The 27,696-nt window shown below is 34.3% G+C and overlaps 3 protein-coding genes across 7 annotated transcripts; 1 reads left to right on the top strand and 2 right to left on the bottom strand.

Moving 5' to 3' along the window:
• Positions 1-10,357: 10,357 nt before the first annotated feature.
• LOC11439904 (protein NOI4) lies at positions 10,358-11,625 on the bottom strand. The gene is made up of 3 exons (XM_003629985.3): positions 11,393-11,625; positions 11,023-11,214; positions 10,358-10,904 (listed from the first exon to the last, which is right to left on the bottom strand). Exons 1-3 carry the CDS (start codon positions 11,399-11,401, stop codon positions 10,878-10,880), a joined length of 228 nt encoding a protein of 75 aa, XP_003630033.1. The 5' UTR covers positions 11,402-11,625; the 3' UTR covers positions 10,358-10,877.
• A 193-nt stretch (positions 11,626-11,818) lies between these two features.
• LOC11428900 (uncharacterized) lies at positions 11,819-16,257 on the bottom strand. Of its 4 annotated transcripts, none has more exons than XM_003629983.4 (7): positions 16,064-16,257; positions 15,524-15,750; positions 15,212-15,272; positions 14,278-14,402; positions 12,586-12,648; positions 12,369-12,493; positions 11,819-12,222 (listed from the first exon to the last, which is right to left on the bottom strand). In XM_003629983.4, exons 1-7 carry the CDS (start codon positions 16,152-16,154, stop codon positions 12,084-12,086), a joined length of 831 nt encoding a protein of 276 aa, XP_003630031.1. In that variant the 5' UTR covers positions 16,155-16,257; the 3' UTR covers positions 11,819-12,083. The 4 variants fall into 4 exon arrangements, with proteins under 4 accessions (XP_003630031.1, XP_039685155.1, XP_003630032.1 ...); XM_039829221.1 differs by having other exon boundaries at positions 12,434-12,493; XM_003629984.4 differs by having other exon boundaries at positions 12,591-12,648.
• Positions 16,258-21,266: 5,009 nt separating this feature from the next.
• LOC11433714 (uncharacterized) lies at positions 21,267-24,752 on the top strand. Of its 2 annotated transcripts, XM_024772436.2 has the most exons (4): positions 21,267-21,519; positions 22,686-22,751; positions 23,306-23,551; positions 23,645-24,752. In XM_024772436.2, the coding sequence occupies exons 2-4, from the start codon at positions 22,701-22,703 to the stop codon at positions 24,584-24,586; spliced, it is 1,239 nt and encodes a 412-aa protein (XP_024628204.1). In that variant the 5' UTR covers positions 21,267-21,519; positions 22,686-22,700; the 3' UTR covers positions 24,587-24,752. The 2 variants fall into 2 exon arrangements, with proteins under 2 accessions (XP_024628204.1, XP_003630029.1); XM_003629981.4 differs by lacking the exon at positions 21,267-21,519 and having other exon boundaries at positions 22,064-22,751.
• The last annotated feature ends 2,944 nt before the right edge of the window (positions 24,753-27,696 follow it).

Here is a 27,696-nt window from a genome sequence, read left to right as displayed (position 1 = left end):
TTTTCCCGAGAGTACCTGATTTTCACTCGCCTTGAGTTCGCCTTGAACTCGCCACGGCGAGCTACTGTTTTTGTGAACTCGCCATGGCGAGCAGATGTGCTCGCGAGGCGAGTTGCACAGTTTCTGAGTGTTGACTTGCTTGCATGATTAGTAGTGGTTGGTGTTGTTGTATTTGAGCATGGTTGTATATAATTACACATTATTTTGGTTGATTGGATTGCTGGATTGATGAATACTGATGATGATTTTAAATGTATGTTAATTATTGAATCATACATATTATTATAGTGGAGTCACATGGAGTTGCATTGCATGGTCAGTTGTATGTAGATATACACAAGTAGGTCCATTGCATATGCATAAAACAGCGGTGAGGGCTTCGGTCCTGGAGTACTAGTTGCTCAACAGCGGTGAGGGCTTCGGTCCTGATGAATGCTTTAATCATTCAAAAGCAGTGAGGGCTTCGGTCCTGTTTGGTACCACATGCATATTGCATTTCATTAAGAAGTCTAAGATGGTGTCTTAGCAGTGGTCATGTCATTTGCATGAGTCTTGGTTGTTGATTTCAGTTATTTTCTGATGGATGATGTTGGTGTTGAATATGCATTTATATATATATTCATTGTGATCATGGTGTATTGTTGTTGCTTGTGACTTATACATATATTTGTTTACAAGATAAAGTGTTGTTGATTAGGGTGTTAGATTCAATTGATGATTTTAATATCTATATTTATTGTTGTGAATCTCACCCCTTCTGCTTGAAAATGTTGCCCTTCCTATGGGTAACTTGCAGGTGATCATGAGTAGTAGGTGGTGGCTCAAAGTCGTGTTTAGGGCTCTGATACGTGGGATGAGATTTATCATTTTTATTATTGTTGCTTTTTCTTTCCATGTATCAAATTTTGGAACTTACGGTGTGGAGCCTTTTGTTGTCTTTGAACTATGATGTTGAATTATGTTAAGGCCTTTAATGCCTTAGACTATTGTTGGATGTTCATGAGGTTATGAATTTTGAAAACTATTCCGCTGCTATGTTTTCATAAATAATAAGTTGCTTGATTAAATAGTTTTATTTTCTATTTAAGAAATTTTGAAATAACGTGTAGCATGCCCGTTGTGGAACTACTCTGATGTATATTTGCTATTTAATTGCTTTTGGGTAACAGGGTGTTACATATTAGATCTAGTGCTTTAATGTACTTTTCCTTAATGTTTCCCTCTTTTTAGGTACATATAGTTATACATAATTTAGTGATGGATAACTAGTTTCGGTCCCTTCAAAAAAAAAAAAAAAACTAGTTTCGGTCCCCTTTTCGAAATGAAAAAAAAACCTAGTTTCGGTCCCACCTCCCACCAATCCCATTTAATTTGCTCTTTCTATTGTTCACAATTCAGGCATGATGATCAGTCATGATTCTAAAGTCTCTTGTTGTCTTCTTTAATAACCTTACGATTCTGAGGTATGTAACGTGACTCATTGCATATCCAATATCCATACACACTTCTCTAATAACATGTGCATCACTATAAAAGAGGGGGAGTCAAAATTATGGAGACCAGCTACTCGTATAAAAAAATATATCGAATTTGAGAGGAGCATATTTCAAGTTTTTAATCATTAGACCAACTAAACTGAACTACTAGCTTTAAACGTAGCTATCTCAGTAGTTGACTTTAGTACCTAATAAATTTAACACTATAGTTTGGTCGCAACTTACAAGTGAAAGAGCTGTTCTCTGCAATTAAGAATGAGAAATTTACTCTCATGAATATCGAATGTCCTCAACGACAGTTAACTGTCATTCGTCTCTAACGGCAGTTAATTGTCGTTCGCTAAATGAACCAACAACGGTTAACTATCGTTGGGTTCTGATTTGCATCAAAATAAAAACATCACCTCCCACACTTCTCCAAAACACAAATCAACCTGCTTCTATTTGCTTAACATTCATTTGCTTAGGACAATAGAAAATGGTAGATGCATGTAAAACAATAGAAAACGATAGATGATAATTCATAGTTTTATTTCATCTCCATTCAAATCGAGCAATTAGAGTACATAAAAACAATTAAGAAAGCCTAACATGTCATTCTTTTTAAGGATGTTGTATCATTATATTGTTGGATTTAAGTTTAATTCATAGAAGTTTATGAAAATGTTGACATTGAAATGTCTTACTAAGTGTAAGGATTATAAAACTCAAAGGATTTACTTAGTGTAAAGGATCTGCACCAAAAAAAAAGGACATGCACAACTCATTGGGTAGAATGTAAAATATGTTTTCTCCATTCTTTTGAGTTTACTCAAATAGACTAATAAATCCTTTCACCAAGTAAGACACTTCAATGCCAATATTTTCATAAACTTCAATGAATTAAACTTAAATCCAACAACATAATGATACACAGGGCCGTCTTAACAAATTCATAGGCCCGGTTTTAATTTTATAAGGGATGCAAAAAAAGAAAAATCTGGGCCCCAAAAAAATAAATAAGTTATTTAAAAAAAAATATTAAAAATCACACTTTTGTGGGTCTTGAACACATGACCTCACACTCATCAAAAAGTGGCCACACCACTAAAGCAAGCTTTACAAATCAAATTAATTTGCTTTTAATAGATATATAACCATTATTTTCGTGGCTTACATATAAAAATAAAAAAAAATATTTGGGCCCCAAAAAATTGGAGGCCCAGTGTCGTCGCCCAGCCTCGACGGGCTATGGACCGGCCCTGATGATACAACATTCTCGAAGAAAACATAATATTACGACATAATAAAACACAACATAATAGATCACTCGTCATTCTTGAACTTCATTAATTTGGGTGAGTTGGACACTTTCATCTAAGTCGATCGATGGACGACGATACTCAACATTGTCCACCCTCCTTGTGTCTATGTGGTCAAGTCGCCAGTTGATTTAATCCAGTTGATCTTTCAGATCTAACAACGTGACATCGACCCGAATCCTGAACTCATTGAGTTTTCCAGTGTTACAGTAAATTACGACTAACTTGGTGTTAAGATCTAATGGATACGTGTTTATGGTTCTTTGCAGTAAATTCCGCCGTTAGAATTTTATGATCAGCGTAGGATGGGAAAATAAGGTACCCACTATAATAGCTATGAGCATGCACTCCTCTTAGGCCCTATTTTTATGACTTAATTAATTTTTTTACCCTTAACTTATTGTTGAGGTTTAAGTTGGTCCCTTAATCTAAAATAAAAAGTCAATTTACTCCAAACGCTAAATCAATTCATCATATATAGTTTCACATGTAGCTCTGATATAGAGCTGACAAGGTTAAATAAACACAGTGTAGACTGAGAATTATTGCACCTTTTATTAACTGAGGACAACAACAATAATGCGTAACATCCATCCATGAACATAATCAATGGTTAGCAAACCCATAGGCTCGTCAACGTCCATGGCATCTTTCAAGCGAGCAATGCTTGTGTAATCAAAACTACAAATACATTTAATTTAGGTACACACAAATGAAAAATGATAAAAAGAAAAAAGATATTTATTTTTTTGTTATCATTTTTGTTAAAGCAAAACTAGGGTTAATCAAAAGGACATTTTAGAGTTGAAAAACAATCAAAATTAGTGAAATCATTGAGTCTCTTAATCAGGAGATGAGACCTAAATAAATGGTGGAAATTAGGGTTTATAACTCAAAGCTAATTTTTTGTACCCTTTTGGATTCCTTGTAAATAACTTATTGATAGTGAATTTGAGATATCTCTCTAGTCGTAGGTTATTTGGGTTGTATTAAAGAAACAAATGTCGTCGTGTTTTACTTTTTCTCCTTTGTCTTGTTTTATTTTTTGTGCTTGTTTTGATCATTTTAGTTTTAGCTGCTATTAGTTTTGCTTCACACATCAAAGTATTAATGTATTTTGTCTGAATTCACAACAGTTGTTTATGTATAATGAAGCTCAGATATGTAGTACGGTTGCATGCACGATATGGTACGGGTACATGGATACGCGAAATTTTTAAAATTCAAGATACGATATGGCTAAGATACGTTAACAAAATATTTATATTAAAATTTATATGCATGTAAAATACTTAACAAAAAATAAGCATTGATTACTCTTCAATACTATATAAGCATAAAAGTCACAATTTACAAAAAATAATATATGTGATCAAAGTAAAAAATGTAAATTTTTCGTATAAATCATATTCTATTTTCATTTATATGTTAGGATATCAACAAATGCATCAATAAAAGAACTCAAAACAAAGTTTGTTTAATGTTGATTAATTTAATTTCCTTTCTCTCGTTACTTTCATCAACCAAAAACATAATTTTTAATTGGTTAATCGAAAAATATTTACTGTGATTCATATCTTAAATTGAATCGTATACATCTCCATTGAATTTTCACAACACAATCTCACTTTTTTACCCTTCATTTTTTTCTTCTTCTTCTTCAGGATACGTCTCTATGAAGTATCTTTGTGTATATGCCGAATATCTTATAGGTATATGATAATATATATATATATATATTTTAAATTAAAATAATTAATTCTGATACTCCGTGAGTAGGTGCGAGTATCCGCGGAGTATCAGTATCTGATACATATCCGTATGTCCCCCAATAAGTCTCCAATACGCCTCTCTATTTTGGAGTATTTGGGCTTCATATGTCCCCAATTTTGAGACGAAGAAATGAAATCTTTTATAAACTACATAATTTGGGAAGATGAATAATTTTATGGGTCTTGTTAACGAGTGCCCTTAGGGCACTCTTTAAAGATTTCAAATAAAGAAATTATTCCCATTCATTTATTTAAAAACCTAAACAATTCAATTTTCAATGCATTGAATGCACACATTTTCATAAGATCTTACTATTTTCATAAAATGTTAACATTTCCCTAGTTTTATAAAGATAAACCTTAAGATTTGAAGACGAATACTGCTTTTATGATGAAAATCATACTAGATTTCACATCATCCTTCACAACATTTTTTGTTTTGTTGACAAAATCATCCTTCACTAACATTGTTTACATGTATTTGACAAAAATGATCAATTTTTGTTAACATAGTAAATAAAGGATCAAAAAGACAAGTTTTAATTTTTATTTTATTCTAGGGAAAAGACAACTTCTAATATTAAGGGACCAATTCAAACTTAAAATATAAAGTCAAGGGGAAGAAGTAATCAGACTTTCAAATTATTATTATTATTATTATTATTATTATTATTATTATTAGTAGTAGTAGTAGTAGTACTACTACTACTACTTCAGTTCTTGATTTTATAATGCACACTTAAAATTTTACATCAACTGAAATGCATTCTGTATTTTAAAAGTGTCAAACTATTTGTTTATTCATTGCTCAATCAAATAATGTCTTTCATACCTATTTGTTGCTTTCATGCCTATATAGTGATCAATTATACCGGAGATGAGGTTAAGTTAGGCAAAATCAAGGAAGATGAGAAGGAATCAGAAATATTAACATGAACTAAAATTGCAACTCAATAAATTGGATGTGTTTTTAGAATTTTTCAGCGCTTCCTTTAAACATAACGTTGAGACAAATACTCCACAATTGCCTGGTGTGTTAATGAATACTAAGTTACTAACTACACCTCCTAAATATGAACACTCCTTAGTCATGGTTTTGGAACGTTGAAATGCAACGTTGAGACTAAATATGAAGTACTCTATGAGACTTTTGTCAAAGCCAAAATCCCTTTTCATTCTCTTAATATTTAATTAAAAAGTTATGGAATTCTTCACCCAGCACTTTTCGCTCGCGCCTTGCAGCGTTGCCTAAATTACTCCTGCACAAGTTAAGTTACGCAGTGTGTCTTAACTTGCGCACGTTGTATTTTGTGCGCCACTTAAGTAGCGCAGCGTGAGTTAACTCACGCAGCAGTTACTTAAGTCGTTTATCAGCAAAACAGAGACAAAGTTCCTCATTTTTCCAACTTCTCCAAACACGAAATTTTCCCCTCCAAGTTCGATTTTCACCATTCTTGCGTCATTCAAAGCCAATTTCTCCCACAATATCAAGTAAGTGATGATTACCCTACTTCATTGCATTTAACTTGTAGAAATTTTAATTTTTTTGAAGAAATATAACACTTTTAGGTTTTTATAAATTTTGCTTGCATGTTAGTTTTGATGATTGTTAGTGATGAATTAACTTAGGAATTGTTGTTTAGAAGTTGTTTAGAGTACAATGTGGTAGTTTAGGGTTTAGAAGTTGTTTAGAGTACAATGTGGTAGTTTAGGGTTTACAAATTGTTAAATTACCTAGTTGTTTGAAAATTGCACACTATGTGTTTGGTAAAAAGTCTCTATGGTAATTATTTTGTTTTTTTTGGATTGTGAATTATCAAATTAGTTAGAATATGGTTTGTTAATTTTGATTATAATATGTTTGATTGCAATGTCGTAGTTTATGGATTGAAATGACATTATTGAAATTTTAGCGTTGTTGTTGAATTGTTGAAAATGACACAATGTGCGTTTGAAAATGTATCATTGAATCTGTGTTATGTTAAATGTTGTGCAGATATGCCTCGGAGGAATACGTCTCAGAGACCGCCTGAGCCGCCTCAGGATAGGAGTGACAAACTTAGGGCAGGGAGGCCTGCCCCTACCGGTAGTGCACGGAGGGAGAAACAAGCATTACACCATCCTATGGTTGGTCGAGGGAGCGGTGGGGGAACGAGACTTGCTAGAGTTGATGTTGCAGGGGAGTCAACGTCACAGACGGGTCCATCCCAGACGGTGAACTCGACACAATACCAACAAGATTATCAGGTGTATGAGCAGGCGCATGATCAAACCAATCATTTTCAGGAGCCTCAGCCTCAGTTGTATCAGTTTGATGCGTATCAGCAGCATCAATATGAGGATCATCATGAGCAGCCTGGTATTGAGCAGAAGCAGCCTGATATTGAGCAGGAGCAGCCTGATATTGAGGAGCCTCAGCATCAAGATGATATCGAGCAGCCTCAGCAGCATGATGGTGGGGCTCGTTTTCAGGGGGTGCTGAGGGTGGTGTACGAGGCCGGACCGGACGGATATGTAGGGGGGCCTTTTGAGCTGACGCTTTTAGCTCACTTTGGTGGACATGTGGCATGCAAGGTCTGGGTCGATGCCGATGTTAGAATTAAAATTTATGTTAGCATATATTTAATGTTTGATTTACTTATTATTTATTTAACGGTGTTGTTTGTTGTTTTTGTATTTCAGTTTCGAAGAAAACATAGGGGTGAAAGGTATCTCGCACGAGAAGAAGCTGAGGCTTAAAAACTTGACATTGCCTATGCTGGGGAAACAAAACGAGTGGTTTTGGTCAGAAGTGAATATGTCCGGTCTTACTCCCCTCCTGACTAGTGGGTACGAGAACATCTCTCACGGGTTTGTTTGTGCGATGACAGAGAGATGGCATGAGGAGACCAGCAACTTCCATCTACTGGTTGGGGAGATGAACATCACACTAGATGATGTGGTGTGTCTCCTGGGCATTCCCATCACTGGGAGGCTCCTTCCCGATAGAGAGTTAACCCGTGAAGAGGGGCTAAAGATGATGCAAGCGGACCTACTGTATACAGAGGAGGCTGCTGCTAAGGAGATGACAAGATAGGGTGTTGCTCACGTCAGTTTTGGTGTACTGAAGAAGTGCTACGAGGAGCTCTTGAATAGGTGTAACCAGCTGCTTGTGACTGACACACAGGAGGAGCAAGACGAGCGAGCTGAAGTTAGGCTGGCCTGCATTAAGGCATTTCTGTTGCTCTTGCTTGGCTGGACCATTTTTTCCGGGAAGAACAAAAACATTAATCTTCTTTGGTTGCTTGCTCTGCAAGATATGGACGAGTTGGACAGCTGGTCATGGGGTGGGATGGGACTTGCTTTCCTATATGAGCAGCTATCTCTTACCTCCGACTCATCTGTGGCCTCCTGTAGTGGTTACATGACATTGCTTGTGGTAATATTTGTTTTTCCTTCATTTTTACTTATTGGATCGTAAATGTTTAGTTGTTTGTATAATTCTTGTGGTGATATAAATATTTGTTTCTTTGTGTTTGCAGGGATGGACTTTGGCGCACTTCTCGAACATCATTCAGAGGATTGATGATGATGCCTACGACCCTGCTGTTTCCCCGCTTGTGAGTCAATGAAAAACTCCAAGGGACTTTTCTAATCCTGGACACTACAGAGCTGCCATCGATTCGTTGGACCATATGTCACCTGGAGGCCGTACGAGAGACGACGACACATCACGCCCTTTTAGGACATATGCTAGTACTCCGGATGGATCATGGCCGACATCGACAGGATGGTCCCTCACTTGCCAGAGCGGGTTCTTAGGCAGTACGGGTATGTCCAGACTATTCCCAGGGCTCCTACAGACATTGAGCTTATTGCGGCGGATGACGTGGCCCAGGCCTTCACGGAGTTTGCTCTACATGTCCTCAGCCATCAAGATAGGGGTCATCCAGTTCGGGATAACCAGTCGTGGGCTCATACTAAGGGGTGCATGAGATGGTTCATTAGAGTATCACATCCTATTGTGAACCCCCCTGCGGCCATTCCTGACTATGCAGCTGCTGCCCCTCCTCGTCCTGTCCCTCCTTATGAGGAGGTTGTTGTTGAGCAGCAGTGGGCCAGACATCCTCCAGTCCCATACCAGATCATCAGAGCCAGAGTGGACGGTCCAATGGGACATCCCGTTGTGTTTCATAATCCATAGGAGGTTATGCGCTTGATGCAAGGCATACAGTCTGAGTGGAGCATGCTGGAGCAGGTGCCGGCTCCGCGGAGGAGGAGTATGAGTCCACGGGATGGACCAGTATGACTTGTGTAGTTTTTTTTGTTTGACATTTTGTTGGATTTGGTTGTAATCCTATAACACTTGCGCTTTTTAGCGTTTTTATGACATTATTCGTTATTTTATTCTCTTGTTTTATTCCGTAATTTTTCGTAATATACTTATGACTTAATGCTTGATTGAATGAATGATGAAAAATGTTTGCTTGAATGAATGTATGAAAGAAGGATTGCAAAAAATAGAGAAAATAGAGGTTTCTGCCTCTTCTGGTTGTATGCACAGACTAACTCACGCAGTGTTTTAGACTTGCGCTCTTTAAGTTGCGCAACGTTAGTTAACTAGCACAAAGGTAAATTTGGAATGGCTGCAGGGCGCGAGCAAAATGTGCTGGGTGAAGAGCAGAATTAGGGATGGCAATGGATACCCAATGGGTAGGGTACTACAGTACCCTTCCCCATACCCGCATTTGTAAAAAATGCCCGTACCCGAGCCTGTACCCTCCTGGGTAACAACTTTAGTGTCATTCCCCATACCCTATGGGCACCTAAGTGCCCATACTCGTATCTATTATCCGCACTTTAATTACAAAAAGACAATAAAAAACATCACGATTGAAATAAAACTATTATCCAATTTTTTTTAAAATAACTCATAAAATAGTAGAAATCATAGTATTTAGCCAAAAAAAAAAATCCAAAATATTCCTCGAAAATTAAAATAAAAACATTCAAAATACATATATAAAAAAGTGCTAGCTAAAATAAACATCAAATTGATGTAGCATGTGAGCTTATGAAGGTAATGACGAAACGATTAGCGTATTAGTTTTTAGGTTTATGCTTAAATAGCTAAATAAATTAAATAATTGTACACCAAAAATAAATAAAATATTTACTATATTATATAAATATGTATATGCGGGTTGCAGGGCTGTGTAGTATAGTGCCTTTACCTGCACTTATATCCATCTAAATTTGCGGTAATTACCCAGACCCAAACTCATACCCATGAAAGCGGGGTTTTACCCTATCCATTGCGGGTGCCCATCGGACCTGGGTTCATTGCCATCCCTAATCAGAATTCAAAGTTATGTCAAAAGGTTTTGTCTTGTATCAACTTCTCCTTCCTTTTTCTTCCCATTAACGACACCTATTTGTAGATCACTAACCACCAATCTTATTAGTAAGCTTAAAGATTGATTTTCATTGCCAGTAGGCCAATATGAAAACAATAAGAAATGCAAATAAGCATCGTGTTTCACCTTCCTAAACAATCAATCATTTAATAATACGCCTCTATTTCAAGTCAATCAATCGACAATATAATAGTAAAACATTACATTATTATATATATTATCTAGTACCATATAAATTATGTAATAAAATGCATATCATCACTATTATCAGTCATGGTCAGCAACATGCTGCTGCTGGTAACATTTTGTCTTCATTCAACGACACTAATCCCACTCACCAATCCTCACAATTTATTAAAAGATTCCTCTGTAAAGACGGCAAAAGCTAAAAATACAAATAATACAAAGATTTTTCACATACTATACACAGACATCATACACGACATAGACATGTCTACACCAATAATAATTTGAGAAAATAACATAATTCAATGTAATCATATGTATCTTATCATATCGTGTTGATATCAGATACGACACATATGTGACACTACGACACGTCTAATTCGAAGAGTACATGTGCTTCACATAAACATGTAGAAAGTATTAAAAACCAACAATATCTGCTTTCTGTAAATGCAGAACGTAGTTATTTTCATTCACACCTATTTACATATATTATTACATTTTTTTGGCCGGAGGATAATACAAGTAGCTAGATAGATCCATGACATGTATTAGGTGGCAAAGAAAGACAAAACAAAACAAAACAACTAGAAACTATAACGATTATTTGTTTTGTTTTTTTGTATCCAATCCATGTTTTGGCGACAGATGTGGCCTCAGAACAACTCACAAGAAAACTGAATGGAATCATATGTTCTGTGCAGCATAGCACACATCCTTGTTTGTCTACGGTTTAAAGCAAAACCACTTTTTCTGCACCAAAAATAATGTGTGTAACTATTAGATGCCTCATTCAAAATCATAACAAACACTGTTGTTGGTATTGTTAAGAGAAAATACATTAATGTAACCAATTGAATTGATATGTTACCTTGGAGGATTTATCGTCATCCTTGCGCGAATTAGATCTAAGTCGCTGTGAATTAACTCGGCCCGATCCTCCTCCACCAGTTTTTTTCTCATCTCTGGCCTTGTTGAATATAACAGTGAATCCTTCAGCTGATGCAGGATCATTCACATCCCATTCCCCAAACTTGGGTAAAGGCCTTCCGTTGTTTTCATACTGCATCATATGAATCAAAACATAGATTAATTTTTCACACCTAAACAATATAAATGATGATCAAGATACCCTTTTGTACATGATAAACAAAAGATGATTCATTTATGATAATAGTAAAAATTGAAAAACCAAATAAAAAAATTGATTAAAATCATTGGTTTGGATGGGAAAATCTTACCGAAGCCATGGAGATTAAGCCTTTGTGATGATTGATGGTTACCCAAATTTGTGAAGGGGGGATAAGGAATAGACAACAAAGATGAGAAAGAAGAGAAAAACAGAAGGAAGAAGAGATTGAATGGAATTAAAAAACAGATTGGAAATGTAAGATTTTATAAGAGGGGTGAGGAATAAGAAAGGAAGCGTAATGCAAGCTAGATGTTGGTTGGGTCTTACATTCCTGCGTGGTCCCACTCGTCCAACACGCGGGTGATTTGGTTTTTCTGTTTTCTTTTTTTCCTTTTATTTTTAGGGGAATATTCCTTTAAGGGTAGCAGAAAACCAAAGTTTTGTCCCAAAAGGAATGAGGCCATTTTTGGAAAATGGTAAAGTTAACTAATCCTAACAGGTAATAACAACATTCACCAAACCAAGTGATATCTAGTTTTTTTTTTTGTTACAAATTTTAGTTATCTATTTCGGGTAAATAATTTGCATGACATAGTTTTGGTCATAATTACAACAAAAATCTACAAGTAATATACAAACTTGAATTCTCCTACATTTTTTCTTAAAAAATGGAGAAAGCATTTGATCTCTTGGATTGTTTTCAAGTCTGAATCATACTATATAACACCAAACCCCTCGAAGGGGAGGTTGAATAATGTAGATATGGTGAGTTATCTATTGAGATGGAAGATGATAATGACTCATTTCATTTCTGCTTTTGATGTGTACCGCCATAAAAGCCCTCCTATCAGGTTGTTCACTGCATGAGATGCCATGGGAACTGCAAGGCTAGAGGATAAAACTGTAGCATATCCGTATGCAAGACCAACAAAGGTTGCCCTGAAACATAAACAATAATCTGATTCTAATTAGATCAGGTTAACAACACAACAATGAAAAATGGACGTGATCTACATGCCATGGAGAGGATACAATAAAATGAATTCAAATCAACAATCCAATTTTCAGAAATTAGGGACATGCACCAGATGGCAAAGGAATAGTTTCGACCATTGCCTATGTGCAAAACACCAAAGATTAAAGCAGCTACCGCAATACTCGTCCAGTTCATTCCCAAAAGTGGCAGAACTGCACCGCGGAAAAGTAGTTCCTGGAATTCAAGATGGTAAGATGTGATTTAAGTCATGATGAAAAATAAATAAGAATGGTAAAATAAGCCAAGAAGAGTAACTCTGTTTTAACCTCACTTATTCCAGGCAAAACTGCAACAGCAATATAATCCAAAGGTTGGAGAGAGCTAAGGACCTGATTTGGAAAACAAAATATTCAGAGTTTAGTAAACAAAAATGGACTAAAGCAACTGAGTTGTGAGAAAAGTTATTGCTGGCAGGAATTATTAGTAGTTTTGTTGCACTAACAGTTACTTAACTAACTAAATACCATATAATATATAATATTCAAATTTTAAATGGCAATCCGCTAATAACAATGTCAAGCGTACAATATCTTAAAGGATTTTTCTAGAGCTAAGAACTGATTCAGTTATGGTCTATCATTGTTTGCAGTAAGAATACCATGCATTTAGCAACTCACAACTGTTGGGTGTAATCCAAACTATTTGTTCATATTTTAAATTCAATAAGTGCTACTTTATGGTAGCCACGACTTATGACATGCATGCATCCTCTTAAGCCTCCAAAGGTAATTGTTAGGAGTTGCAAACTCTGCCAAATAAACATCACCACGATTATTGATTCTCACACAGCATCAGAAACCTGCTTCCTTTTCTTTCTTATGCACTTGTCTCACTCTTGCAAACACATGAATCATGCTCCCAGTTTTCTCCGTTAATGGTAACGAAAGCTTTCGAGCCATTGGGTGGTTTTGGTTCTCTTCTTGGGGTCTCCGAGACAGGATCTCGGGAGCAGCAGACTGAGTGAAACCATCATTTTAATGTCTCGTGCAATGTGTTCATTAAGAGTCACACCTTCTGTTTTGAATTGATAACTGACTACAGTGTTGGTTTCTTGTTACACAACATGACTGATTTCAGAGTCTTCTTCGTGATTCAATTTTCTATGAATTCTCGTGAACCGAAGCTTGCGAATACTAAGTAAATTCAAGGATAAAACACTTCCTCGGACACCATAGCAAACACATCAGTTTTACTAATTCATAGCTAAAATGCTTCCCAAGAAAAGAATCAAAACTAACTGATGGCTCGGAAGCTTTTGTTACAGTTAACAGAGAAAACTGGGAGCAGGATGCATCTGTTCGTGTGAGCGAGACCAATGAATAAGAAATAAAAGGAAGTGAGGTATTGCATGATAAATGATAATCATGGTGAAGTTTATCTGACAGTTTGCTACTCATAACAATTACCTTAGGTTTAAGAGGATCTGTGGACGCCACTTCACCTTCAATGCTTCCTTTTCAGATTCTACTACTTAGCAGGAAGTTTATTCCACCATGCGAGTTTCAGATTTAAAATGCTAACTCAAAATGTGAGTCTTCCAATCTTCATTCAACAGTGCTTATTGTCCAACTGCAGTGACAGTGTGACATTTTGATTGTAGACTAGAGAATCCATTTCCTTCACTTACGATAGAACACTGGTTATGGGCCTAAGCCCAATAACTAACCTTAATAGAGGGAATAAGAGTCAGTTAGAATATTTCATGATTTTAGGGAACTTTTCTGTTATAAAAGAGAGGGAAGGGTAGTGTGTAACTCGTGGAGAATTATTGTTAGAGATAGTTAAGATAGTTTCTCTCTGGTTAGGAGCATTATGCTCTGGCAGGAGTGTTCACACTCTGGTTTATCTCTTTCATTTTCTACTATACCACCATTGTAGAGCTCTGAGCTCATCTTTTTCATTCAATAATGCACATATTTCACCGTTGATTTTATGGTTTCCAACTTCCATCAAGTTACCTGTCTATTGGCTGCTTTACTAGACTCAGCAAAATCTGGCCAAGTCTTCAATAGCAAATAGCGACTTGATGATATTAATACTACAATTCCTGTAATCAACTCAAGATGCCACATTTCAAAACCAACTGCATATAAGAGGAAAAGAAATCTTAAGATACTTCACAGTTCACTCATTATAACAAATACTTTAAACACATTTCCCAAGCATTTACCACAAGAAATCAGCTCAGTTATATTTGCCATGGCACTCGATAGAAATCACTCTTAGATCCATTATATTGTTATAATTCTGTAATAACGATTGGCTAGCTTCAGAGAAGCTTCTAGATTCAGAGAAGAAAGTGTAACTGAATCAGTTTTGTATTTGTCATTGTAAATTGAGATGTGTACAAGTAAGTATTTATACATATGTAACTACAGAAGCTATAACAAAATTGGTTAACTCCTAACTGAACTAAGCCTAACTAACTGTGGTAACAATAGTGACTTTATGGTTACTCAAATACATTAGAAGTCAATTCAGGTTAGCTTAAAAGTCCCACCACCAGAATACGAGATATTTTGGATTACATGTCAATGTTCATGAGAAAGTCACAACTCAAAATAAATAGATCATAGCATGTGTAGCCTCACACCGATTATTAAGAGCATTCCAGAGGAAATGCTGTACTTTTAAGTTTATGGTTCGAAATTTGCAAAATTATCAACCTTCATGTTCAATAATTTTCACCTGTGATACCACTTGAAAATCCAAAATTGTCATGTGCATTTCAGTATTTCACCCACAATAGTATTGCTTTATGGTAATACCTCATGTTTGAGGACAATATTTATTTTATCGATTCACGTTATCTTTTTATCAATTTGGATTGAAAAGAATTAGCAGAAACTTGAAAAACAGAAAAGCAGGAAGAAGTAAATAAAAGTGTAATACATGATACTTCTGTAGAGCAGTCCAAGACCGGCAATCCTTCTATTGACGCAACATGAGACACCTGCAAGTTGTAAAAACAAGATTAATTAAAAAAAAAAACAAAAAACAATCTTGTGTATGCAAATTTCCACGGCTAAGAATCTTGTGTAAAACACAGCTTTGGCTGGTATTAAGAAATTGGTTGTTAATAATAGGACTTTCAGCCTGAATTCAACTAATTCTCCTTGATAATATACTGAAATAATTTCTCCTTGATAATATACGATAGAATTGGAAAAATGCAACAAAGTTGGAAGATGAATGAACGAGAACCTGGCGAATCACTGTCCCGAAAGCAGCTATGAGAGCAGAAGTGAGTATGCAAGCCTGAAGCACAGCACTCCTGGAAGGAATAGGGTTAGCATTCTCAACAGGTGGATTAAGAGAAGTGTCCAATAAGTTGTCATTTTGAACAAATTTGTCATCTGAGAGATCTACAAATGCCTCTGGTCCTTCCCTTTTGGATTTCTTGGCAAAAGAACATGTGTTATATCTACTCCCTACAAAGAAAAAAAATCAATTTCATTAGGCTTGTTAAAATTGACTTATTTGAACTTATCTACTCTGAAGAACAACTTGAGAGAGCTTATAGTATAGTAAAAGGCCAATGATTTTAGCTTATTCCAATAAACTTTTGATAATAACTTATAAAAACAAGTTTATATGAACACAACTTGAGTTAATTTCATTTTTTGTTATAGAAATAGCTTATACATAAGTAATTATGCTATAAGCAATTAATTAAGTTGAATGACATGAGACGGGGTTAATAAAAATAGAAATTAAAGAAGGTTTAGAGTGTAATTAACTAACTGTGAGGGAGAGTGGTGAAGTATGTGGTGTGAGCGAAGGTACTACAGCAACTCCAGGAATTAAGAGTGTGCGAGAGATAAAGCATGGCCATGTATGAATGAATGATATTTCATAAGTAAATATAATGAAATCTGCAAGTTTTGGGTTGTTCTTTGCTCTCGCTTTTCTCAAAATTAAATAATTCGACACTGATACTTCCTCCCTTCCACAATAATTGATTAATTTATAAAAAAAATAAAAATAAAATCCTAAAATAATTGTCAATACAATATTAATTATTTTTTACTTTATAACTCTAGTTAATAATACTTTCACAACTTTCAATTTAATATATTTCACTTTATATTTATGATAAGGGAGAATGCACCCATACTTAACAACAACAACACTTAAAATCATATTTCTCTCTCCTTCATTTATACATTTGTCTTAATATGTGTGAAATGAAAAAATGACTCAGCTAATTTGGGACGGATGGATTAAAAACTTATTAATATTTCTATAATTTATTCAAAATCTTTATATAATATATATTTTTTTAGGTAGCCTTCTGGCTAGAATTCATCTTATAAGGTGAATAAATGGGGTGTCCGGGGTTTGAACCCCAACACCTGCATATAATAATATATTGTCCTACCAACTGAGTTATGCTCACTGACTTATATAATTATTTTTTACTAAACCTCTTTTATATAATAGTTAACACATTGAATAAAAAAAATAATTGTTAACACATGTCCCTTTTGATCACATTTATAAGCAAAAAAGATAATTTTTTAAATTCATTAAATAATAAATGTATATGGTATATATAAAGATTAGATACATTTTTTATTCAATAAATTTAAAATTTTGATTTTTGCTTATAAATATGTTCGAAAGTATATCTAAATTTGATTTTAACTCTCCTAAAAAAGTGGCATGTTTAGTCCATGTCAAAACCAAATTTATTTAATTATTTTTAAACTTTTAAATTTGAAAAGACTTTTTATAAAAATGTTTAGAATCTTAGATATTGTTTTTTTCTTCACGAAAAATAGAATTATTGAAATGAAATTAATTAAATAAAAATTGTTTAAACTTTCAAAATTAAAGACAAAATAATAAAAATTTAGACCTATACTTTATATTTTAAGCTTATTTTCTAGGGAACTTCTACGGTACACCTCATAATTAAATTGAGGTGTACTGATACTCCTGCTTCATAAATTTATAAATTAATGATTATTTTATGAATTAAGTTGTTATTTGTCAATATTTATATTTTAGAAAACATCATCTCATGAGAAAAAACATCGTTTCATTATTTATAAGAATTATATTAAATTTTTAACATTTTCTCATAAAAAATAATCAATATTCTTCATTATGAGCAATAAAAATTCAAAAAAAGTAAATTTTATTTCATCGACGCTTTTGGTAAATAAGATTTAATTATTATAATTGCAAATGATATAAAATAATTATTTTTAATGCTTTGGTGTACCAATACACTCAAAATATTGAGTTTACCATATAATTTACCTATTTTCTGTGGATATTTTTTTATAACGTTCTTAACGTGTTACAAAAACCACGAAAGAAATTTAAAGTGAAAGGATAATTAAAAAAAGAAATTTAGGTGTTATTCTCATTATTACTCACAGTACCTGTAGGGAAATTTCTTCAATCTTTACCTTAGCTTTCAATACAACATTTTTGGTTAATCATATTCTGTCTATGTGCTTAGTACTCAATATCACGCCATGTTTATATTTTTTGTTGTTGATATTTTTCACTATTTTGCAATGACATGTTTCTTGGCTTTCTCTAAATATAATTCTCTTTGTTTTGTTGTTGGTTTAAATATAATCCTAACTTCTTCAATTTGTTGCCTTGTGTGTATATGTTCAGTTAGAGTATAGGGATTGCCGTGTCACTCCTAGAAAGAAATTAAATCCAAAGTCCACAATGATTTCTGATCTCCGTCGCACTTTGAGATCTTCTGGTCGCCGATGCTCTTTGAGATCCTCTAAAATGCCTGTTGAAACCGGAACAACATCTTTGTCAAGATGTTCACGCCCTCATATATCAAGAAGACATTCTGCTGCCCCTTACCACAGCCAGAAGCTTAATGTTGCAGCCCAGATTAGGAACACTGTATGAAATAATCCACCATTAAAGAAAGCATCTATATATAAATGGAATTGTTAATTGTATATTTGATCTATTATGATTTTTGACGCAGGCATATCAAGTTCCAGAACAAGGTTCTCATCAAATAGAATCCCCTTCAAGAGGCCAAGTGAAGTAGCAGACGCGGTCGCACATCCTCCCATATTGGAACCAGAGTTGGGACATAAAGAAGCTGAAAATGTTGAAAATTCAACAGTATTGGCAAAGTCAGTGAAATGGCGTTCAACATTGTTGGAGACGATCTGTGGAATAATATCAGAGCTGGTCAAAAATGATGTTACTAGCATCAAAGGAAATGACCTGAAAAGGATGATTGATGACGTTAATGAAATAAATAACCTAAAAGTGGAAGTTGTGTGGCTTCAAACCAGGCTAACTGGAATACTTGAGGCAAGGCAGATTCTTAAGCAGAGTCGCACGCTGAAAGAGAAAAAAGACAGCATCATCAAGTTCATTGAAATTGCTGAGAGTGAATTGAAAGAATGTGAAGCAGAGAAGAAGGAACTTTCAGAGAAGTTGAAAGTTGTATGTGATAAAGAGGCTGATTGGAAAAAGAGATTGGTTAGAATGCATGATGAGTCTACCAAGACATTCAAAAGAATCAAAGATGGCAAATCTAAAGTCAGACAATTTCTTAATGGCTCACTGGTTGATGATTTGATTTAGTATGTTGCAATTTCATCTCCCTTTTTCTGTTTTCTTCATGGTAGTGGTTTTATGATTGCGTACTTGATTTATAACTGTTTTGTATTTAAGACTGTTGTTTCCAAACACATTCATGACTTGAACAATTTGGTTGCAAGTGTGTAAGATTTTAGCCAAGTATGGCGATTTGAATTTCCATATCAATGAGCCTTATTGTCATAAATTTGTTTTATTTGGTGACCTGATTGATCACTAAAAATGTCTGCATGAGATGAGTGGTATATTTTTTAAAAACAAATTTACCATCATGTTATTGGAGTACTCCCACTCTTCCACTAAAGGTGTGAGGGAAAATTAAATTTCTGCAGAATAAAGTAAAAACACTAGTGAGCATTGAGGTTCTTGAAGTAGTTGTGTTTTTATGCTTTGTTTGGCTGATAAAGTCTAGGAAAAACAGATACTAATCACCATCTGGTTGAACATATGTTGATTATTCTCTTGCTACTAGAGATGCTATAAAATAATCTGTTGCTATTGAATAATGAATAACATGTTGCATAATTCTGCATAAGAAGTGGAAAAAATCTTAATTCAAAATAGATCATGATTTATTAGTTAGAGGGTGTCATTGATATCATTTTGGTTCATAACCACAACAGCCAACACTAAATCTAGATATCCTGGAGAAACTAATGGCACGAGACAGTGATTCCTGTGAAAGACGAGCATAATCTTGAACTATACATTTGCAAGTCCTCCATTGTATACCTTTGGGTTGGCTAAATGGCATGTATGCCAATAAGAGCTGCTTCTATATAAGTTTGTAGATGACAGAAACCCTTTAGCACAGTTAAGATAAAATAAGAGCCACAAATTAAGCATATAAGAAGCTACATGATTAGTTAATTAAGAGAGCTATCTTTTCAAATATAATTAATTTCTTTTAGTTAATTTAACTTCTACTCAGACAAAGTTGAGAGGGTAATAGAAAAACTCCACTAACAAACATTTGTAAACACACAAAGAAACAAAAACCAAGTAGATAACTAGCAAGCATAAGCTAAAAACTCTTTGACTACAATGGCCAATTTTTTTTTATTATCATTACTTAACAAACAGGTGCAGGATGCGAGGACCAAAACATCTATCTGTTTGAGAAATTTCAACAATGGAAACAATGAATTTAATTACGAGTTTATGGAATAAAATCCACCAATTGTAGGAGCAGTAGATAAAACTTGTCCAATGTGGAGCTTCAGCTTGTAAACTATAGTTGTTTTCGTTCACTATGTATTGGATGACATTGGAAGGCCGGTTATAGTGTTTCCGATGATGGCATGGAGCTCTCGCTACTTCTTGTGGTGCATGAGTTCAATTAGGTGGTGTAACGATGCTCCTGCATACCGCAGCGGAGACTTGATTGTGTTGAGGGATCCTGAGAAAGAATTTTAAGATTGAGGGTTCTATGAGATGAGTGAGAGCAGGAAACTCAAAATAATAATTTAATGACGTTCGCAAGTTTATAAATAACCTTCGTGGAAAATTCGCTATATGTTCTTTCGCTGGAAATAGCACGGCTCTTGTTCATTTGAATTTTTTTTAACATCTAATATAGGTTGTAAGAAAAAATGGATCATAAGTACGTTTAACACCGGTTAGAAGGAAACCCGGTCTCTATAACCATATGCAAAAAGCTTGAATAAAGTTAGACATTAGACTTGCGTTTTTGTAAAATTTATGTTTAAAGACAATGTGACAATAAGTTAGATATTTTGGTCTTTGAATATATAACGAGTAGCCACTATAGTATTTGATTATGCACTATGTTAATTAAAGTAATCTATTACGTTAAAATATTTCGTTAATATAGTTATAGTGGTCCTTAATATACTTATTTATTTTGATATCAGCTTTTATAAGTACTTACTGCTTATCATATCAGTCCCTATATGAAAAAAGTTAATATTAGCATTGAGGACTATTTTAATGTTAAAGAGTTTGACTATCGAAATGCACAACCATATTAGTCCCTGTAAAAAATTTCCATCAGCATTTTTAGTCCTTGTCAAAAATTTCCATCAACATTTTTTTGTCCCTAAAATGGTTAAGAAAAATGTCACACGAACTAAAAAATATGATTTTATTTTGTAAAGACTAAAAACAAAACTGTGAATATTTACGAGAATTAAAAACTTAATTAAACCAAAAAGAAATAAAATGCTTTTTATGCTCTAGAAGGACCGCACAGATAATTGAACCAAATAAAATGGATGAGAATCTTCCATTTTGGGGTATGTTTTGAGAATTAACTCTTCCCTCCTTTTTTCTTCATTTGGTAAACACAATCTTTCAAAGTACTAAGTAATTTGTCATATTCACTTTTATTCCAACATTGAAAACAAACTAGTGTGTGATAGAGAGAAACTCTATACATTTTGAGTCTTGTATTAAAAAATTCATTTGTAAACATTGCATCGTATTCGTGAGACACACAACACAACACAACACAACAGAGAAACCTCTCTTCGTTTCTCTCTCTCTCTACACAACAACACACTGAAGAACACAACCATGTCTCCAAGGATTAAAAAAAGGAAGAACTTGGCGGAGTCCAAAACCAAAGCTAACACAGCCAGGTAAATTTTGACCCACTTTCTTAATGTTGCTGTAATGTATAGTATGCATGATATGAAATTAGATTAAACACTAGTATGCTTGTTTTAGTTAGCTTCTGTGGATTTCATGATGATTTTCCCTTATAAAATGTAAAAATTACATAAAGGAGGTATTTTTATTCAGAAAAAAAAAAATGAACTTGGAATAGTGTAAACCTTGAGATAGAGGGGGCTGAAACAAGGGTTTAGAAAGGCAACAACAAAACTTGGTTACGGGAAGAGATTGAGGGTTTGTATAGAGTTTGTCTCTTTGGAACAAACACTAGGGTTTGAGGGTTGATTCACCTTGGGAAACATTGAGTCTCTTGGTTACGGGAAGCGATTGGAACTTTGGGTAGAATTAGGCGGATGGCTGCTCTCTACCCCAGACTAGGTCAATTTGGACCGAACTGGGTCAACAAATTCTTTTGTGTTTTCTCTTCCTTTCTCTCTCGTTGTTTTCTACTTTTGGCTTGTGTTTATAATTGTTCTATACACTTTGTTTTGGTTGCTTGCTTATCTCTTACTCCATACATCAAGTTTGTTATTGGTGTGTTTTCTCATCAAATTCACAACAACTATTCCAGTGCAATGACCAAGTTTATACATTACTTAACAAATAAGTGCAAGATGAGAAGACCGACATATTTATCTGTTTAAGAAAAATTTACAAAGGAAACAATGAATTTAATTATGAGTTTATGGAATAAAACCCACTAATAGTAGGAAGAGTAGATAAAACTTCTCCAATGTGAAGGTTGTACAATATAGCATGACTCACCCTAAAGGACCCCACAAGGGTGAGAATCTTCCATTTTGGTGTATGTTTTCAGAATTAACTCTTCCCACCTTTTTTTTTCTTCATTTAGTATTCACAATTTTACATATATAACCCCTCCAACGGTCTCCTACACTCCATCATAATTCATAGTGCTAATTAATTTGTCTCATTTCCCCAACAACTACTTTTGTTTCAAAATTCAAAACAATAATAGTGTGTGTATGTGGTAGAGAGAGAATTTATATACATTTTTAGTTTTAAATTCAAAATTTTCATTAGTAAACATTGCAACGTGAGACACACAACACACAAACCTCTCTTCATTAGTAAAAAATTAATTTCTATTTACACAACCATGCCACCAAAGAAAGGGAAAGCAAGGATGAAGAAAAGGAAGAACTTGGGTGAGTCAACAACCAAAGTTAACAACCAGGTAAAGTTTGATTCACTCTCCTCTCTTCTTTCCTAATGTTAACAACCAAAGTTTGATTTAACTTCTAGACTAGTAGTATGCATAGGAGTATGAAATTTGTTAAACCTTGAAGTGTTATGTGTTATTTCTGTGAATTTGGTGATGATTTTGCCTTATAGAAAAGTATAAATTATTTAAAAGTTGACATTTTTATTAAAAATATTACTTCAAGTGGAAGTCATTTTTCATTTCCTGATGGACCATAGAATTTTAATTGACCAATATTAATAACTAAAAAAGTAACATCTTTTTGTTCACCACACATGAAAAGTGATCTTCTCATTTTTACTCACAGTAGGAAGTAAGTGTTAAAGGAAATTTTCTATAATATTTAGTTTAGCCTTGAATAGAACATTTTTGGTTGTTTATAACAATGGAAAACCTCTTCATCAATGTATATGCTTAGGACTTAATGTACAATGACATGTTTCCTCGGTTTCTCTAAAAAATATTATCTGTCTTGTTATTTTAAATTTAACACTAACTTCAACTTGTTGCCTTGTGGATATGTTCAGTCAGAGTCTAGGGATTGCCCTGTCTCTACTAGAAGGCGATTAAATTTGGATTCCACAATGATTTCTGATCTCCGTTGCACTTTGAGATCTTCTGGTCGCCGATGCTCTTTGAGATCCTCTAAAATGCCTGTTGAAACCGGAACAACATCTTTGTCAAGATGTTCACGCCCTCATATATCAAGAGGACATTCTGCTGCCCCTGATGACATTCAACAGCTTGATATTCCAGCTCAAACTATCAAAACTGTATGAAATAAATATATTTTGTACGCACACACATATTCATATATTTATGGAATCGTTAATTGTTAATTTAATCTATTACGAGATTTGGTGCAGGCATATCAAGTTCCAGAAGAAAGTTCTCATCAAATAGCTGATCCTCCCACATTGGAACCAGAGCTGGGACATAAAGAGGCTGAAAATGTTGAATACTCGACAGTAGGTGGACGAGAAATGATGGATGAAGAAGATAAGGCTGAAAATTCACCGTCCAACCATTCAAGCCTAATGGTTAGAAAAAATACATTTGAAGAAGAAAGGATCCCTATGGTTGAGGATGTAACAAATGAGAATCATATGAAGTGTATTTCAAGGACTGGATGTTCATCCCCATCCTTTAGCCTCAAACTAACTCAACTGGTTTCCATGGCGGGAGCGGAAGATGATGAGGTTGATTCTGAAATGCAAAGCCAGCCTGAGGACATGGTTAATATATATCAAGTGAAGCCAGAATTTATGTCGATATTAAGAAAAATTATCGGCAAACATGGAGATATTACCAAGAATTGTGTGACAAAGTCGGTGAAATTTCGTTCAGCTTTCTTGGATACGATCTGTGAAATAATATCAGATTTGGACAAAAAGGATATTGCTAACATCAAAGGAAATGACCTGAAAATTAAGATCGGTGACGTTAATGACATAAAAAATCTGAAAGTGGAAGTTGAGTGGCTTCACACCAGGCTAACTGAGATACTTGAGGCAAGGCAGATTCTTAAGAAGAGTGGCACATTGAAGGAAAAAAAAGACAGCATTAGGAAGTTCATTGAAATAGCTGAGGGTGAATTGAAAGAGTGTGAAGTAGAGAAGAAGAAAGTGTCTGAGAAGTTGAAGGAATTGTCAGAGAAGTTGAAAGCAATATGTGATAAAGAGGCTGATTGGAAAGAGAGATTGACTAGAATGCAGGATGAGTCTACCAAAACATCTCAAAGAGTAAAAGATGTCAAATCTAAAGTCAGACGATTTGTTGATTGCTCACTAATTGATGGTTTGCTTTAGTATGTTGTAATTTCTTCTCCTCTTTTCTGTTTTTCCTTTCATGGTACTGGTTTAAGACTGTTATTTCCCAACTCATGCATGCGTGACTTGAACAATTACTCGTGGAATTTGGTGGCAAAGTGTAAGATTATGGCGAAGTATTTATGCATGGTGATTTGAATTTCCATATGAATGTGCCTTATAGATTTGCTTATTTGTTAACCTGATTGATCATTTAAAACAAATTAACCATCATGAATGTGCCTTACAGATTTGCTTAAATTTCTGCAGAATAAAGTAAAAAGACTAGTGAGCATTGAGGTTCTTGAAGTAGTTGTGTTGTTATGCTTTGTTGGGCTAATAAAGTCTAAGAAAAATAGCTTTTGATAACCATATGGTTGGACATCTGTTTGAAAATGTATTGGAAGTTGATTGATTGTTTTCTTACTAGTTGAGATGTTATAATCACCGCATTTGGTGGGATGTTTTGTCTTTCTAGTTTTCAACGATAACTTTGTCACATTTGCAAGTCCTCCATTGATTGTGCTTTAGGGAAATGCTCACAAGAAAAGTAACATACCTTTTGCATGTATGAACTTACAATTACAGATGGGAAAATCTGTTTCATTTTGCAAGTTTATATTTTTATGAAGCCAGAATCAATATAATAAGGAAGTCATAACACAAAACATGTTCCATGGTACATAACTCAAGCCAAGAGATCTACCAAAGTCCATAAAAAACTAAAGACAAAGCATAGTCAATAGCTTTTTGCAAAAATGGTTTTTTTACAAAATGATTTTCATGCTGAAAATGATATAAAAGAGACATAAAATCTATGCTTTTTCAACCACACTGACGAAAAACTATTTTAACATGCATAATTTTTAACTTGCTTTTTCAGTCATTGTTTATGGTGTTCTTAAAAGTCTCTAAAAATAATCCCGCAAATTATTTGTTTATGAACCTATAACAAACGAGTTCAAACACTCAACCAACTCTAACTCCTAAACAACCCAACCCAGTCATTTTTAAACTCTCAACTTTATCCAAGTAATCAATTTTTTTAATTAAAATATTACTAAAAGTTTTAAAAACAATAAGCAAAAAGGAGAAGATGAAAATGAAGTTAAGAAATTACTTGGTAGCACTCAAACTCACTGAAATGAAAAAATAGTCCTTCTACTATTTTATTTTTTATTTATGTGTTCCAACCTTAAAATTTTACTTGGTAGCACTTGAACTCATTCTTTTATTTCAAGTATTTTCCTTTTGCATTTCTGGTTATTAAAATAAATAGTGACTTTATGACCCAAACCAAACATTGAAACAAAATGAAATGAAATCAAAGATAAAGATAATAAATTCTTTTCCATTTTTGGGTATGTTTAGCATGTGGTCCATTCCCTCCTTTTTTTTCTGTATTTGGTTACAAATACAACCTTTGCAACGGTCTCACCCACCCAACACGCATACTCCTTCATAGTACAATCTAATTTGTCCCATTCCCTCAACAACTCTTTTTATCCCAACATACAAAAGATAAGAGAAATGATATTCGTACAACACAACTTTTTGACAACTTTCTCTCTCATACTCACATTATTATCTTATTCTCTCTCTTCTTTTTTCTCTCTCAATTGTTTTTGACCAATAAAAAAAGAAGTTGTCACAAAAATTGTATTAAATGACTCAAAAATAAAACATTGTAGCGTGTGAGAAAGAGAAACAAAAACCTTTTTGTTATGAATATAAGTAAATAGAGACAGTAATAGAGAGAATGAGAAGAAGAGAGAAATATTCTTATTCACTGATGTGTGTATCAATGTTACAAATGAGCTCTATTTATAGGGAAATAGAGTAGCTAATGAACTAAGCCCAAAACCTAGTAGTATGGCCCACTAACACATTTGCTATTTGGACATCCAATATTAATATTTATAACACTCCCCCTTGGATGTCCATCGAGGATATGCCTCATTAAAACCTTACTAAAATAAAACCCCGTGGGAAAAAAAATTCTAGTGAAGGAAAAAGAGTACAATATCCTTTTGAGTTTGAATTGCCTCGTTAAAAACCTTACCAGAAAAACCCAATGGGATAAAACCTTGGTGAAGGAAAAAAAGAGTGCAGAACACATTTATTTCTCCCCCTCATGAAGACAAATATCTCTTAGACGGCGAAGACCAATTCTTAGTACAAGTTTCTCAAAAACTTTACTTGGGAGCGACTTTGTAAAAACATCTGCAAGATTATCACACGACCGAATTTGTTGAATGCTGATATCACCATCCTTCTGAAGATCATGAGTGAAAAAGAATTTTGGAGAAATGTGTTTTGTTCGGTCTCCTTTAATGTATCCTTCTTTCAACTGAGCGATGCATGCTGTATTATCTTCGTAAATTATTGTTGCATCCATTCTTTCGGAGGATAAACCACAATTCTTTTGGATGTGCTGAATCATGGATCTTAACCAAACACATTCTCTACTTGCCTCATGTAATGCTAAAAGTTCCGCGTGATTTGATGATGTTGCTGTTATTGTCTGTTTCACAGATCTCCATGAAATTGCTGTATTTCCACTTGTAAACAAATAACCTGTTTGTGATCTACCATGATGAGGATCTGATAAATAACCTGCATCTGCATAACCAATTAATTCTAGTTTGGGTACTTTAGGATAAAACAAACCCATATCCATTGTACCTCAAAGATAACGAAGTACATGCTTGACCCCATTCCAATGTCTTTGTGTAGGTGAAGAACTGTATCTTGATAATAGGTTAACAGAAAATGATATATCTGGACGCGTATAATTAGCAAGGTACATTAATGCTCCTATTGCACTAAGATATGGTACTTCAGGACCAAGTAGTTCTTCACCTTCTTCTCGAGGTCTGAAAGGATCTTTCTCCACATCTAGTGATCTAACAACCATTGGAGTAGGTAATGGATGAGATTTGTCCATGTAGAAACGTTTTAACACTTTTGCTATGTAGGTTTCTTGATGCAAAAAAATTCCATTATTTAAATGTTCGATTTGTAATCCGAGACAAAACTTTGTCTTTCCCAAATCTTTCATTTCGAATTCTTTCTTTAGGCAATCTATGGCTTTTGGAAGCTCTTCGGGA

Source organism: Medicago truncatula, chromosome 8 (assembly GCF_003473485.1).
Source record: "Medicago truncatula cultivar Jemalong A17 chromosome 8, MtrunA17r5.0-ANR, whole genome shotgun sequence".
Lineage (NCBI taxonomy): Eukaryota > Viridiplantae > Streptophyta > Magnoliopsida > Fabales > Fabaceae > Medicago > Medicago truncatula.
The sequence above is the reverse complement of the archived record's forward strand: the minus strand, read 5'-3'. Positions and strand labels throughout refer to the sequence as shown.